Source organism: Trypanosoma brucei, chromosome 10, assembly GCF_000210295.1.
Source record: "Trypanosoma brucei gambiense DAL972 chromosome 10, complete sequence".
In the NCBI taxonomy this organism is placed as follows: domain Eukaryota; phylum Euglenozoa; class Kinetoplastea; order Trypanosomatida; family Trypanosomatidae; genus Trypanosoma; species Trypanosoma brucei.
This window is the reverse complement of record NC_026743.1, coordinates 3,401,717-3,415,231: the sequence shown is the minus strand read 5'-3', so window position 1 is coordinate 3,415,231 and position 13,515 is coordinate 3,401,717. Positions and strand designations below refer to the sequence as shown.

The 13,515-nt window shown below is 46.5% G+C and overlaps 5 protein-coding genes across 5 annotated transcripts; 4 read left to right on the top strand and 1 right to left on the bottom strand.

Annotated features, from left to right (window-relative positions):
• Positions 1-719: 719 nt before the first annotated feature.
• TbgDal_X17580 (hypothetical protein, conserved) lies at positions 720-3,758 on the top strand (the record flags this gene model as incomplete). Its single annotated transcript, XM_011780617.1, has 1 exon — positions 720-3,758. One exon carries the CDS (start codon positions 720-722, stop codon positions 3,756-3,758), a length of 3,039 nt encoding a protein of 1,012 aa, XP_011778919.1.
• Positions 3,759-4,311: 553 nt separating this feature from the next.
• TbgDal_X17570 (hypothetical protein, conserved) lies at positions 4,312-5,526 on the top strand (the record flags this gene model as incomplete). Its single annotated transcript, XM_011780616.1, has 1 exon — positions 4,312-5,526. The coding sequence occupies one exon, from the start codon at positions 4,312-4,314 to the stop codon at positions 5,524-5,526; it is 1,215 nt and encodes a 404-aa protein (XP_011778918.1).
• A 901-nt stretch (positions 5,527-6,427) lies between these two features.
• Positions 6,428-7,288, top strand: TbgDal_X17560 (hypothetical protein, conserved; the record flags this gene model as incomplete). Its single annotated transcript, XM_011780615.1, has 1 exon — positions 6,428-7,288. The coding sequence occupies one exon, from the start codon at positions 6,428-6,430 to the stop codon at positions 7,286-7,288; it is 861 nt and encodes a 286-aa protein (XP_011778917.1).
• An 891-nt stretch (positions 7,289-8,179) lies between these two features.
• TbgDal_X17550 (hypothetical protein, conserved) lies at positions 8,180-10,942 on the top strand (the record flags this gene model as incomplete). The annotated part of the gene is made up of 1 exon (XM_011780614.1): positions 8,180-10,942. The coding sequence occupies one exon, from the start codon at positions 8,180-8,182 to the stop codon at positions 10,940-10,942; it is 2,763 nt and encodes a 920-aa protein (XP_011778916.1).
• A 1,179-nt stretch (positions 10,943-12,121) lies between these two features.
• TbgDal_X17540 (hypothetical protein, unlikely) lies at positions 12,122-12,466 on the bottom strand (the record flags this gene model as incomplete). The annotated part of the gene is made up of 1 exon (XM_011780613.1): positions 12,122-12,466. The coding sequence occupies one exon, from the start codon at positions 12,464-12,466 to the stop codon at positions 12,122-12,124; it is 345 nt and encodes a 114-aa protein (XP_011778915.1).
• Between the last annotated feature and the right edge of the window lie 1,049 nt (positions 12,467-13,515).

Genomic DNA, 13,515 nt, shown 5'->3' with positions numbered 1-13,515 from the left:
CTTTCATTTTTTCTGTTTCCGTTCAATCTTTTTCAGGCATGTGGTTTCGCCGGTGAGTATAAAGCGGCTTGGAAATTACAGCTGTTCATGGAGCTCAGGAAGAAACTGTGAAATGCGTATGTGTTAGACCGCACGATAACATAAATGCGGCCTACTCCGTCTAGAGGATAAGTTCTTTTCTTTTCAAAGTAAAATACACGATAGAGTGATGCCGCACGTGCAGTGGTGCTCCTAGATGGCGAGGTATGTACTTTTCTTTTTTTTGCTGATTTGTTACTGTTTCAATTTTGACATATTCTTCTTCCCTTCTATCCCATTTTTTGCTTCTTGCGTTTTCCTTGTTTTAGCCGAGAATTTACTGTTAACTGTTGTTGTTACCGGTGTGTTTGCATTTGTGACATCCTCTCCTGGGGTTTTGAGAAGCGAAGCGTAGCCACAGAACTTCAAATGAATGTTGCTGTTGGTCGTGAGTGTCGAGCCGTCGTTATACATGTGTTTATTTGCGTGACACCTACATTAACTCGTTTGAAGCAAAGGTTTGTTGTTGTTTCTATAATTGATGTTGCTGTCCATCCCTACTCTTTTTTGCCTTTGGATTTCATCTCCTTATTTAAGTGTTACATTTTCTTCCCCTTCCCACCGTAGGTGTGAGGTCGCGGCATTAAACTTGCATGCTGTATACCTCACCTAAAAGGAATCATAGCTGCAGATAGGATATAATGGAAGCGACTACAGATCCACCGCAAGGTGTGGATGACACACACCAACCTGCACCGGGATCGCCATCAGTGGTAGTGGAGGATGAAGGGGATATTTCAGTAAATGGTGATTCTCAACGGGAGGGAAGTTCAAGAGAGACAACATACAGTCACCACCGGTTTTGGAACTCCTTTGGACGAGGTCAAACATTTGGGAATGAATGTGTCTTGTTACGCACAGGTGAATTTTTGCAATACGTTATTCCAAAGGCAAAGCGGTGCAACGTGCAGTTTCCGCACAACACTGAGTTCAATGGACCCACCATGGGTTCACTACTCTCAGGTGCTCGCAGGGGCGGTAGAGCATCGAATGGTGTGGGTGGGGTTGTGCCCGAGGATTTTTTACCGCAGCCGGCGCCAAAAGCCGACAGTTTATGGGGTTTATTTCGCCAGTCAGCGCGGCCGCAACCCCGCCTCGATGCCCGTGTGGTTCATCCTCAGGGGTTTCGTATCCTGAAGGGTCGCAGTGCAATAGAGCGATCCCTGCGTAGTTACTTCAGATTGCCACCAGCACCCAGCGAACATCTTAAACGGGAACGTGTCTTGTCCCAGCGGTTGCTGCTCATATCTGATATGAAAGATGATGAGGAGGATGCTCGTGTATTTCACGCTGCTATGGAAGGTAAGCTTAAACCACAGCAGATTAGAACAAATGTGACCCCCCCTAATATGATGCTTGATGGTTTCCTGCTACTGTGCGCCGGCGGTGTCCCGGAGCCAGATGCAGTGAAGGGGGCAACGCTACAGGGATCGAGTCTGGTTGGTGTTATATCAGATGACATGGCCCACTTTGGTAATCTTTCTTTCCTTGATGTGAGCGAGAACAAGCTGCTTTTGGAGCAGCTTTTGGTACTCACGGGTCTTGAAGTTCTGCACCTCGCTTATAACCAAATTACTTCTCTGGCGGGGTTGGCTGAGGTGGTGCAAAACTCCTTGAAGAGAAGCATGGGCAACGATAGTTCGATGAAGATGGGTCCCGGAAGTACTCAGCGTGGTGAGGGGATCGATAGTTCGGGGCCCGAAAACTCATCAATTAGGAGCGCTGCAGCTTATTACGCGAGGGAGAATCTGGCGGAAACGTCTTCCACAGATGCGGGTTCTGAGAAATTTAGTAGTCAGGAATTCGAACCACCCCCTGCTAATGTCACCACTGGAAGGAATACATTTAGCGGCTATGTCCGTGAAAGGTCACCCGGGAAAGTTTTAGATCACATTTCTCGAATCGTGGAATGCAGCACACATGATGTCTTATTGCCCAATCTTCATACGTTGAATCTTTCTTTCAACAGAATATCACCGTCAGACATATTACATTTGAGTTACTTTCCTTCATTAGAGCGATTGGATCTCAGTGGAAACAAATTATGTAAGCTGCCAGATGACCTTGCAGGACTTACTAGCGTTACTCATTTCGCACTTGAGGGGAATATGTTTCGTGATGGTGAAAATGTATTTAGAGCTTTGTCAACGATGCCAGCCCTGATCGAGGTCAATTTAAACCACAACAAGCTGCGCCGCGTCCCTCCCATATCGGTGAAAGATGGTCATGGGCTCTGCTTTCCCAGCATTGAAGTGATTGGGCTGTGTCATAACCGTGTGGAGAGAGCGCAGGATGTGGTCGCGCTTAGTGAGCTTCAGCATTCTCTAACCCGGGTAATACTTATAGGAAACCCTATAGCAGCAAACAAGAAGGAACAAGGGGCGGTGCGGGCGCATTTCGTTCAAACAGTGCTAAGCCGCTATTGGAAACAAATGGGCCTTCAAGGTAGCAGCCGCAGTCAGAGAGGGCACGGTTCTTTTAGTCCGTGCGGTACCGATACGTTGGATGACATTGGATCGTCACAATTTCAAAGTAATGTGAGGAGAGGAAGAATGCGTAGAAATGACACGGAAAGCGAAGAAATGCCAATGTATGAGCGATCGGAAGGAGGAAATCAAGATTTTAGTGTTTGGAATAACGAGACAAAAAAAGATGGTGCGAGCTCACAACCATACAGATACGGTGATATGGAGGACTCTGGGGAAAATGCGGAGACTCCTGAGGATGGTGATGTTGGCATGGAGTGCTTTTACACTAGTAGTGTACATCAATCACAGATATATGGGGAAAGTACACAGAGTCAGTCCGCCTTCAGTCCGTCGGAGGACAGTTGTATCCTAGCAGGTGACATTTGTTGGTATGGTGATGCCCCTATGCCTCACTCCTTTGACAAGGGCAAAGCTACCACTACAACCGCTCTCCCCTCTTTAACGAACTTCCGTGTCGTTGAGTTTGTTTTCGACGATACTGTCATGCCAAAACGAACTGCAGCGCAATTCTATGGAAAGAAGCGGTCACAGCAGTCGGGTGATGTAGTTGTATCCTCGATGGTGCATCCGCGAACGGGACTTGTCACCGTGCCTAAGCACGAGGAATACATGAATGTGCATCGTCTTGCCGGAACCTCATCTCATAAAAACTCCAAACGGCCCTACCGCACGACAAGAGAAAAAGAGAAAAGGCAAATGGCTCAAGTACTTGTGCCTACGGATGATGATGATGACGTAAAGGATGCCGACCCGCAACCGCATGAGGTGGAGAAGAGAACGGAGACAACAGACGACGAGACGGAGACTTCTTCGGACGAGGGCGCACTGCCACAGGATGCCGTTTTCATGACAGGTGTAGCTTTGGAAGGAAAAAGGACGAAGCGGCGGAAGAAAGTTGAAATAGAGGACGCCCAATCCGAAGCCTTGAAAGAAGATGTCGAGCGCAAAGAGCCTGTGCAAAAACCAGAGACTCCAAAACCGCCACCTCAGTCGAAGCAGCGGGGGCCCGTACGACCGAAGCGTCGTGGAGGAGCTCGAGCGGACCAGGCCCCGCAAATGGTTGTTGAGCCACCGGGTACGAATGCACGCATTCTTATGAACGAACTTCGTCGCATGCTTCGTCGTCCACTTCCGCCCCTCCCTGCTGTTTGTACTACACGAGGAGGTGGAAGCAAACCCAGTGGGATATGACGGGTCTGTGTTGCTACGTTACGTTAAGTACCTAAGTGAGTGAAGTAAAGGTGAGGCGGATTGCTGCAACTTCGCTTCACATACGTGGAAGTTTTTTTTCTTTTTTTTTGTTTTGAGCCGGATTTTGTCTTTATTTTTTTCCTCCTAAAAGGTGGAAGCAACAACATTCCTGCCTACAGTCTTCCTACTGTTTTAGATGTTCCTACTAATTTTGTGCATGTGATGGGATGCTTTCATGTATGGTTAACACAGTGTGGATTGGCCAGCACATTAAATGTCGGCACTTACCTCACGTATGTAATATTATGGAACTGTACATGATTTCCAACGAGAGAATGCAAAACAAAAAAGAGAAGCAAAAAGAAGCAGCAATTCAAATTTAAATTTAAATAGCGGTGATGAAAGGTAGGTGTACAGATGATTTGTGGTAGCTTTCATGACGGGGTTTCATACCATCAACGGTTGTTAGCCTCTGTATCTTGCTAACTACTCCATCCACCCTCTTTTTCTCTCTTTTTTGCATTTTCTTTCCTTGAACGACGTATGAATTGTCATGCGGGCGCACACACACACACACAGAATGAGTACGGAGCCGCACAATGAGCACGCCCCACATGTTTTGGGAAGAAAACTGAAAGCTAGGAAAGTTGAGCGGCTACAAAGCTTGCGGTTACGCAGGCGACCTGTCGTGAGCGGTGCGTTGCCTGCCGCGACAGAATTCTGTGATGCGGCTGGTGTATCCGAGGTTACTGGAAACAAAAGCGCAGCACAGGTGGACACCTCAACTTCCGTTTGTAAGGAGCGCGAACGTTCTTTTCCTTCCACAGGTGATGGATGCGGTGCACCGAGAGCCTATCTGAACTCAACGACATCGAAATTGACAAAACAAGCACATTTTTCTTCTCCCTATATGGACACAAGGATTCCTATCGCTTGCTCGGAGGAGTATCATTGGGCTCCGCTGCATACTTCATTTGCCCATGAGCTAGTAGCGGAGCACAACACCCTTGTAGAATGGTACAAGGAGCATTTTATTAAGTGCCAACAGCAGAGCACCGAGCGGCAACCGCCATTTTCGCCGGAAGAAAATTATACTGAAGTTTTACCCGTTTGGCTCGCCGTCGCGCGATCACGCCATCGGGAGCTTTCCCGTTTTGTGCAATATCACCGCACGTACTTCAACGGAATTGACATGGAGGAACTGCAACTCACTGAAGAATGCCTTCGAAGACTTGAGCAGTGTTTGGTGAGTGCAGGGTGTCAGGAGTTGGCCTCATGTTCTGATTGTTCCGCTACGTTATCTGCGGATTGCTACGGAGAGGCCGCTGGCCACTCACCAGAGAAACATCCGGGTTGTACCGCCTTAGGTATTCCTAGGCAGTGCACTAATGTTTCAGTAGAAGTTGTTGATGACGTTGGGAAAGGGTCTCAACTGTCGTTGCATTCGTTTCCTGTAGCTGATTCACATGCTGTGCAGTTATGTTTGGGGGAAACTAATTGGAGGACTGCCGCACGTGTAAGTGGGAAGGACTGCAGGGTCGTGTGTAACAGACCGCCGCCGCCCGTCCCAGGTGATCTTGGTTGCGAAGGAATGACAGACGACGTGATTACGGAGCGTGATGTGTATTTACAGCCCTTTCTCACTTACTTTAGTTTTTCACCTCAGAGAAGGCAAAGCCGAAGGGTCAAGTTATTCCTCGCTGTTGTCGCCCTGTCTTTGATATTTTTTTGTGTGGCTGTTGCATTGGTGTCACAAAAGTTTCGATGATAATGTTATTTATTTGTTATTTCCATATATAGGTGCCAGGAGTTAGCATCAGGATAGCGAATGGAGTTTTTTGACTTTGTGCACACACTTAGGTTGCTAACGTGCTGCATGGCATTTTTGTTTTTGTTTTCGAGTGTATATTTGTTTTGTATGTACTCCTTCTTCCCTTTTTTTTCTACACCGTGTAAGGTTTTCCTGTGGCGGGCTTTCTTCTTTATATTTTGTTTGTTTGTTTGTGCCTCCTTCCCCGTTTCCTTTTGAGGACTTGCCACATCGTTATTCAACTTCACCTTTTTTTTCCAACTAAAAAAATCTTTTACTGTTTAAGTGCGGAAGGAGTGTGAAGGAGCAACAAGTTCGTATTAATATTGTATTGTATTGTATTAATTTGCTTTACCCTGTTTTTGCCCCTCTGGTTTATCCTTGTGACTGCAATAGGGTAAGGGAGATGAATTTTCCCCCTTTTCTGTTGGTGCGGTTGAAAGTAAGATTTCAGCAAAGCAGCTCATGGCGAACATAGTGGGAATTCGAGAATATTTTTTTTGGGGGTGCAACCGAACATTTTCAAGGAACATAAGCGATATGTGCCCTGCCCAACTTTCAAATACTCCTTCGCGGCTTTTTTTTTTTTCCCAGACTGTCGCGTTGTCCTCACAACAGATACTGTGCTTCCATCTTAACTTTCAGAGTGCGCACCGGAGAGACACACAGACGTTGCTTCGTATTCGTATTTCTTGACCCCTCCCCCTTCTATGTGCAAAAAAAAAAAAACGATATTTCTTTTTGTACTAGTGGCCATTCCTTTGATATTGGTCCATTTATTTTCTCTTTTTATCATGCGTGTTTTTATTTATTTATCTCTCCCGTCTACGCATACTCACACACGTATGCGCATCAGAAAATGGAGGAAAGTGTATATAAACCACTTGGCAGCGATCGCCAGTACATTGAATACCCACCGAAGGAGACTGATGAAGAGAGTGACGATGGGCTTGGGGAGAGAACCTTCCGTAACCTCCGCTATGAACAACTGAGAGGAAATCCTCGTCAGCCTCCGCGTTTAGATCCTTTTCCTTCTTCACGCTCTACGGCTTTTCCGTCACGTTCCGCAGGCTTTGACATTATCGTGCAGGGCGTTTTGGAGGGCGCCGAGTGCCACGAGGCCGACGTTCTTTTTGCGCGGACGTATTGGGTGTACGGACCCGACTGGACAACACATAATTCACTTAGCGGAGGAGACACAAGACTTGGAGAAGTGCCGTTAGTTCGGTCATTGGGTCAACAGTGTCAAAGTGAGGTGGTGACGCAACTGTCTGTAGTGTCGGCTGATCCATTTTCGCGCTTCACGTGGAGCGCACCCTTTGAGTGTTCGTTGCGGAGTACAAACCCACACGGTTGGCCACAATTGGTAGTAACGTTGCATACCGTTAAGGGCGCCATACCCCAAAGAAGCAAGGCATCTGAAGACCAGACTAGTGGTAGCAGAAGTGGTGAGCAATGCGTGTCGTACAGTCGCTGTTTTATACCTATGCAAAATGGAATGCACAGGAAGAGGCTTCCGTTGCTACAGCTCAGGCCCAGCACGACTAAACAGTCCTTTATATCGTGGCTAACTGGCCAACGGCCAGAGCTTCGAGATCCCATGTTTCTGTGCACTGGGGAGGATCGTTGCGTGTTGACTGCTGCGCCCTTAACTGGCCATGTGTCATTAACTCTCTCCGTGACTATTAGTGGACTCAGAGAGTGTGGGATAGGAACATGAGAGAGTACGCGAGAGAGAATACATATGCGACTATTTCTTTTTGTTTTTATATGTCTGTATGTGTAGGATATGACATTATCAACCCAGGTATTTTTTTCCCTGTTGAACAGCAGTGTTTGGGCGCTTATTTTACTTTCTGATGGTTGAGGCACGATGGCATCAGTGTTGGATGGATAAAACACGCACGGCGTTGACAAACAGGTGGCAAGGGGTTTGTTTGGGCGCTTTAACGCTATTTACCTGCACGTTCACTTTAATTGGCTTCAGAGATGAAAATACGTGTTTCCGTTATATCGACCGCACTATTTATTTGTTTATACCATCATTACCATCGTTTTTGTTTTCCTTTTTATCTTCCCTTTGGAGGACTTTGCGTCCTTTTCGCTTGAGTGTTTCGGTGTTGTGTTTTAGCGCCCACATGGCCAAATAGGGATTTCTCAATGTGCCAACGCGAACATGAGTCAATAACACTTATCTTCTTCCTTTCGTCTCTTTTTTTTTTTCTTGTTGTTTTGCTTGTCCTTGCATTCAGTTTATAGTGAAAAAAAGGGAAGAAGGGAGCACGTTTCCGTCGTTCCGACGTGTGTTTGGGTTTTTTTTTTAATTGCATTCCGGTTTTTGCCAACCGGGTAAACGAAAAAACAGAAAGAGAAGGAAAGTAAATATCAGGTGCTTGAGGTTGGCAGTGGAAGGTGTGGAGGAGCGTTAATAAATACAATAGTAATAGTAGTAGACAAGAAAATCTTACGAGGAATATCCGACAGCAGGGTGAAAGGGGAAGCAGAGCAGAGACGTTCGTTTCCCTTTTTTTCCCCCCTTTAATCTAATTTATTTCCCAGTTAGTGCTACCGTTTTTGTGGTTTCTTTGAAAAAAAAAAATTGCTAACGACAATGTGCACCACTAGGTGTCTTCACATCGGCAATAAGGGATGCGGGTGCGCCCCTGCTTTGGTGTCCATCATTGGAGGTTTCCCTATATCCTTGACGTTTCTGGTACTCATGCAATGCGCGCTTTACTCGTCTGCGATGGGCGAAGAGGAGGCATTGCTCGTTGGGAGAAGCTGTCACCTCAATTCCTCGGATGGTGGTGGCGTTTGCCATGGGTTTAGCAAAAGAAATGTGAGGAGGCCTCTACATCGCTCACGGCAGCCGCTGGCTGCGCATAACGTTTCGACTGTATACAAACTTGGAAACATTGTGTGCCGTGGCACTTGCGATTCAGCCACAAGGCGCGGTTCTTTACACCACACTCGCATCTTCGGTGTTGCTAACAGAACGCTGAGCAGTCAATATCCTGCGGCTCCCAGTCGGGACGGTGAGGCATCTGATGATATGCTCTTTGAAATTAGCAAAGATAGGCAGTCGCTAAGGCTGCGTTTGGTAACGTCAATTGGTAACATGGCGGTTCGTTTCGTTACCTTCGAACCACTCCGAAGCATTACAAACAAGACTCTCGAAGGTGGCTCACTTCTCACCTCCGCGTCGGTGCCTACAGCTGCCAACCCATCTTTCAATACAAGCTGCCTCGACCGTCAGGGGAGGGACGGTTCCGCGACAACCATATGGAAGTTTGACGATAGAAAACTCACCAATCGTCTTGATACGCAGAGTGATGCATACAAGAGTGGAGAGAATTACTATCATAAGTTTGGTGGGAATCACCGAGATTGTGATGTCTATCGCCTCGATCCGTGCAAATACGCACCGATGCTTACACCACCCGGTGCGATTTCTGGGGGTTATGAACGAAGTTTAGGCATTCACTGGAAGTTGCACATAAATGACTGTGATGCGACTTGGATAGGGGATATTTCTCTCAATTACCTCCTCCAGATGCGGAATAGTAGTACCGGTGAGCCCCTCTTTACATTGTTAGACGGTAACATTCTTATTGGGTCCGTGTACTTGCAAGTAGTTGAACCCGTGAGCTGGAGCTTACCATCGAAGGGGGTTGTATTTGGTTATCAACCTTATAATTTGCGCTTGCAGCTGCAGAGCACGACGGCTGCTGTTACGAGAATGCCTCAAGCACTCAACCACCGTTCAATTCAGTCGGGGACGGCGACTTCACATGAGAGGATCGGTAATAAGAGGCACTTGCCGGGTTCCTCAAAACGCAGTTCCTCGCTAGTTCACGACGTGAAATCACCGAATGTGACTCTCAGTTCATTAATTGGCGTGTGGTCCACTTCGTCGTGCGACAACATCACGGGAAGGCAGTTATACTCGTACAACTTTCTTGTACGATTGCGTCGTCGGTCCCCTGTAAATTCGACAGCCGCTTCAGGTGCACAATCTTCCCTTCATACAGCGGCGGCACCTCGTGTTACTGGTGTGGAAATGATTAACTCGTCGCTGACAGTCCCAATTGTACATAACCACTCCGCATGCCCCGGTGAGATGCACAACAAAAGCAGATACGGGGAGCTCCCCCAACCTGCTCCCGTGACCGAAGTCCATTTCGAGAGGGTCCAAGTGGTCGGGGTGTTGAGGCGTCAGTCTAAAGACAGCGAGCCAGGGGATGATGTTCTCAACGTTTCTGCTACCGGTCGTGTGGTCACCAGAAGCACGAAGCCCTCTGTTTCAGGATCCGCTAAAGATGCATTTGTTCTCCGCATCCTTTTTGAGGATGGTCGAAGCGATCTTATCAACATCCGTCAGGGCATACGTATTAGCGGTTTTGGCTTTGAAGTATATGCGGAGTTATGTCGGTTGCCGTTACAGTGGTGGTCTCTTGGTCGTGGTGGTCAACTTCCGCTCGCCGCTCAACTTGAAGCGAGAAGTGTGCTTGAGGACGTCATTAGGGGCCGCGCTAAGAAAGGGAATGGCTGCACCACCGAAGGGAACCGGTCATATGGTTCAAACGACCGGGTTCACGTTTCGTTGAATGTCCGGAAGACAGGGGACGTGCCTTTTCAAGTGACGAAGGTGTCGTTGCATCGTCTTGTTTTATCTGTCGACGCAGCAGCTGTTTCAGGCACTTTTCGATGCAACAGAACCACCAAAAAAGGGAGGGCATTGCAGTTTCTGCTCGATAGTGAGTCTCATCATCGTGTAGAAAAGGAGGAGTGGGTGAATGGAGAAGATTCATCTTCTCGGGTGCGGTGCCGGAGTAGCAGTGAGTACGCATCACTTTTGCATTACCGTCGCACTGCCAATGATTCATCTCATCAGCACGCTGACTTGCGGCACTCTCCTTCGACGGCATCCCCTAGCTTTTCATTCATTCCGGGGGCCCTTATTCGTCGTGGTTTCAGTGGGCGTGTGGAGTTCCACCTCAAAGCCGTCCTGCGCGTTTCGGAAAACGACACCAACAGTGAGTTCCTCCTCACAGAGGGGTTCCGTTTTACTGTTGAGGCTTCTCCCAAGTCAACCGTTCTGAAGGCCGCCATTCCGTCCCCATCAGGGGATGATAATTCAACAACGGCGGGGAACACACAGTTTGTGACCATTTCCAAGGGATTAGCAGTGGTGCTATATGTTGTGCTTACTGGGGTGATTGCTGCGGCGGCTGCTGTAGGCCTTCTTCTTGAGTGGCGTTTCCATATGACAATAAAAGCCCTCAGGCGGCGTATGTCGGAGTCGGCTGTGCCTATCGACGTTGAGCAGCCCCCCGACTGTGATCTCGGTGCGAAGGAAAAAGAGACATGTTAAGAAAAAGGAAAGTTAAGCTACTTTGATCATTGTTTTTTTTTTCTCGCTTTTCCTTTATTATTATTATTATAACTACTATTGTCGCTGCCATCATAGTTCATCGCATGGGAACTGTAAGGAATGGGTGTAGGCGGAAAGGGCTGTGAGTTCCACGGCAGAGCGGCAGCTTCCTCAAGGGGTGGTGGGTGCATGTGTTTATGTTTGCATGCAGATGTTGTCTTCGTGACTGTGTCATTTCCAATCAGCATTTCACCTCTCCTCCACTCCGTTTATTTATTTGATGCTGCGCAGGTCACTTTTACGGCAATGTAATGCTGTAAAGAGACCGCTTCCATTAGCATGAAGGTGCTTGTATATTCTTTCGTTTTTTTTTTGAAAAAGAGGACGAGTGAAAGCACGATGGCTGCTTATATGAGGGTGACGGGGTATGATAGAGAAGAGGGAAATGGTAGAGTGATCTTATGGAAAGACGCAAGGTGTGCACAAAAAGGAGAGGGAGTAAGCGGAAGTGGGCACAAAACCTGAGTTTTGGAGTATGTGCGCATGCATTTACATATGTGTGTGTGTGTATGTGTATGAGAGGACGGGAAGGAAGGGAGAGCAAAAGTTATGCATGACTCAATATTCTTGTTTTTGTTTTGATTTTTTTTTTTTGTGGGGGGTGTGTGCTGTTGAGTCTCCCTTTAAAGATTATTTGCAAAACTGGGATATTTAACTTTCGCAACAACGCTTTTTCTCTCCACACACCCACGTTGTTTACGTACATGCATTTGGCGGTAAGTGATGACAGCAGCGCCACCTCCTTTATGGTGGCCTTCTGTGTTTCGAACTCTGTATTTTTTTTCTCTTTGTTCTTCTTGTCGTTGTTGTTTTGTCGATTTGTCAGTTAACCTATTTTTTGTTTCTTCTTTCTTTACCCTTTCGGTAAAAATATAATGGGCGTCTATAAGTGATTGCGGGAATAAATGTCACTGAAGCATGAGCGCGCAGGTGAATGAATTGAGTGGGTGTTTCTTCGTTTACTGCCAAGGGAGCATATGATGGGGAAATAAAAAAAAAAATGAGTTAAAGAGGGAAGGAGAAATAAGCAAAAGTAGATATGAGAATAGAAAAAAAAGGATTGAGAAGAGGAAGAGATGAGTACAAGTGATACATGAATGACAAATTAAACATTCTCACTCACTTGTTTGTACAAATCGCATGGCCTCTTGTTTGTGCGACCGCACGTTTTATATCTTTGTGTGTGTGTGTGTGTGTGTGTGTGTGTGTGTGTGTGTGTGGTAGTGAAGAGGAGACGGTGTAAGGATAGCAGCAACTGCGTGTGAAGTTGATGTAAGGAAGCATTTCGCTGCAGGCACTGTTACTCTGTTTTGTTATTAGTAAGCGCGATTTTTTTTTTGAAAAAAAGTGAAAAGATGTGGTATCTGTACACTCTGTGTTATCGAAGGAAAAGGAGGCAAACTGAGGGGTTGTTTTCTGGAATTTAATAAAAAGGAAAAGAAACACAAACACGCACGCATGCATACACAACTATTTAAAAAGACTCAGGTACGCGGTTTCTTTTCAAAACCAAAAAGAAAAACTCTTACTGCTAATACCCCACTCAAGTGAAGCATGTGTTGACTGGTGGAAAGGAAGTAATCTTTACATCATGCTAAAATTATGGTGTTGCGTTTCATTATTACTATTATCATCATTATCATTATCATCATCATCATCCATCTCTCCCTTTTCTCTCTTCATTTGTTTATGTACCACTTTCTTGGGCCGCCTGTGGGTGGGATTATACTTGAGTACTTTTAGGATAAGCTGTTGGATTGCTTACGCTACCAGGCGGTAAGGAAGTCACCACGGCTCACTCCAAACGCACCCGCTCATTTACTCACTCGCACGTAAAGCGCTCAGAAGGAGTCAAGAAACGTGCAGAAGCGACAGCGTTTGTGAGTAAAAGGGAAATTTAAATTACGTTGAACGACCCTGAAAAGTGTTTTGTCGGCTGTGACGGGTACCGCAGGTCTCATTGGTAACTTATCGCTGAACTGCGTTGCATTGCGGTTTCCGTCGTTTTGCTTCTTTCTTCCTCTTTTTTCTTCCTTCGAATATAACTTCTCGTGTGTGTGTGTGTGTGTGTGTGTGTGTGTCTGTTTTCCGGTTATTAGTTCCTTTCCCTTCCTTTCTTTTGGTTTGATTTAGTTTGTTATTTCTGTTCGTCGTTGCTGTTCATTGAAATTTGTTCGGTCCACTGTACACTGCCTCTATTTTTTTTTCAAAAAAAAAAAAGAAGAAACTTGTTCCCACAGTGTCCTTCTCTGGCAGTTGGGGGGGGGACTGGTGGCAGCTTGTCGTTTTCATTTGTTGTTACTGGAGTTATTTGAATCTCATTTCTCTCCCTGCCGTTACCCCTGCCGAGACACCTGAAAAGGCGTGAAGAAAGGGGGAAAGGCAAAAGCGAGGAAAGAAATAACAATTATAACAGTAACCGTCACGAGGAAAGTGCTGGGGGCCATTGCGGGAGAGGCGTGACATATATATAAATATAAATATATACGGGTGGCAGCGAAGACAAATTTACT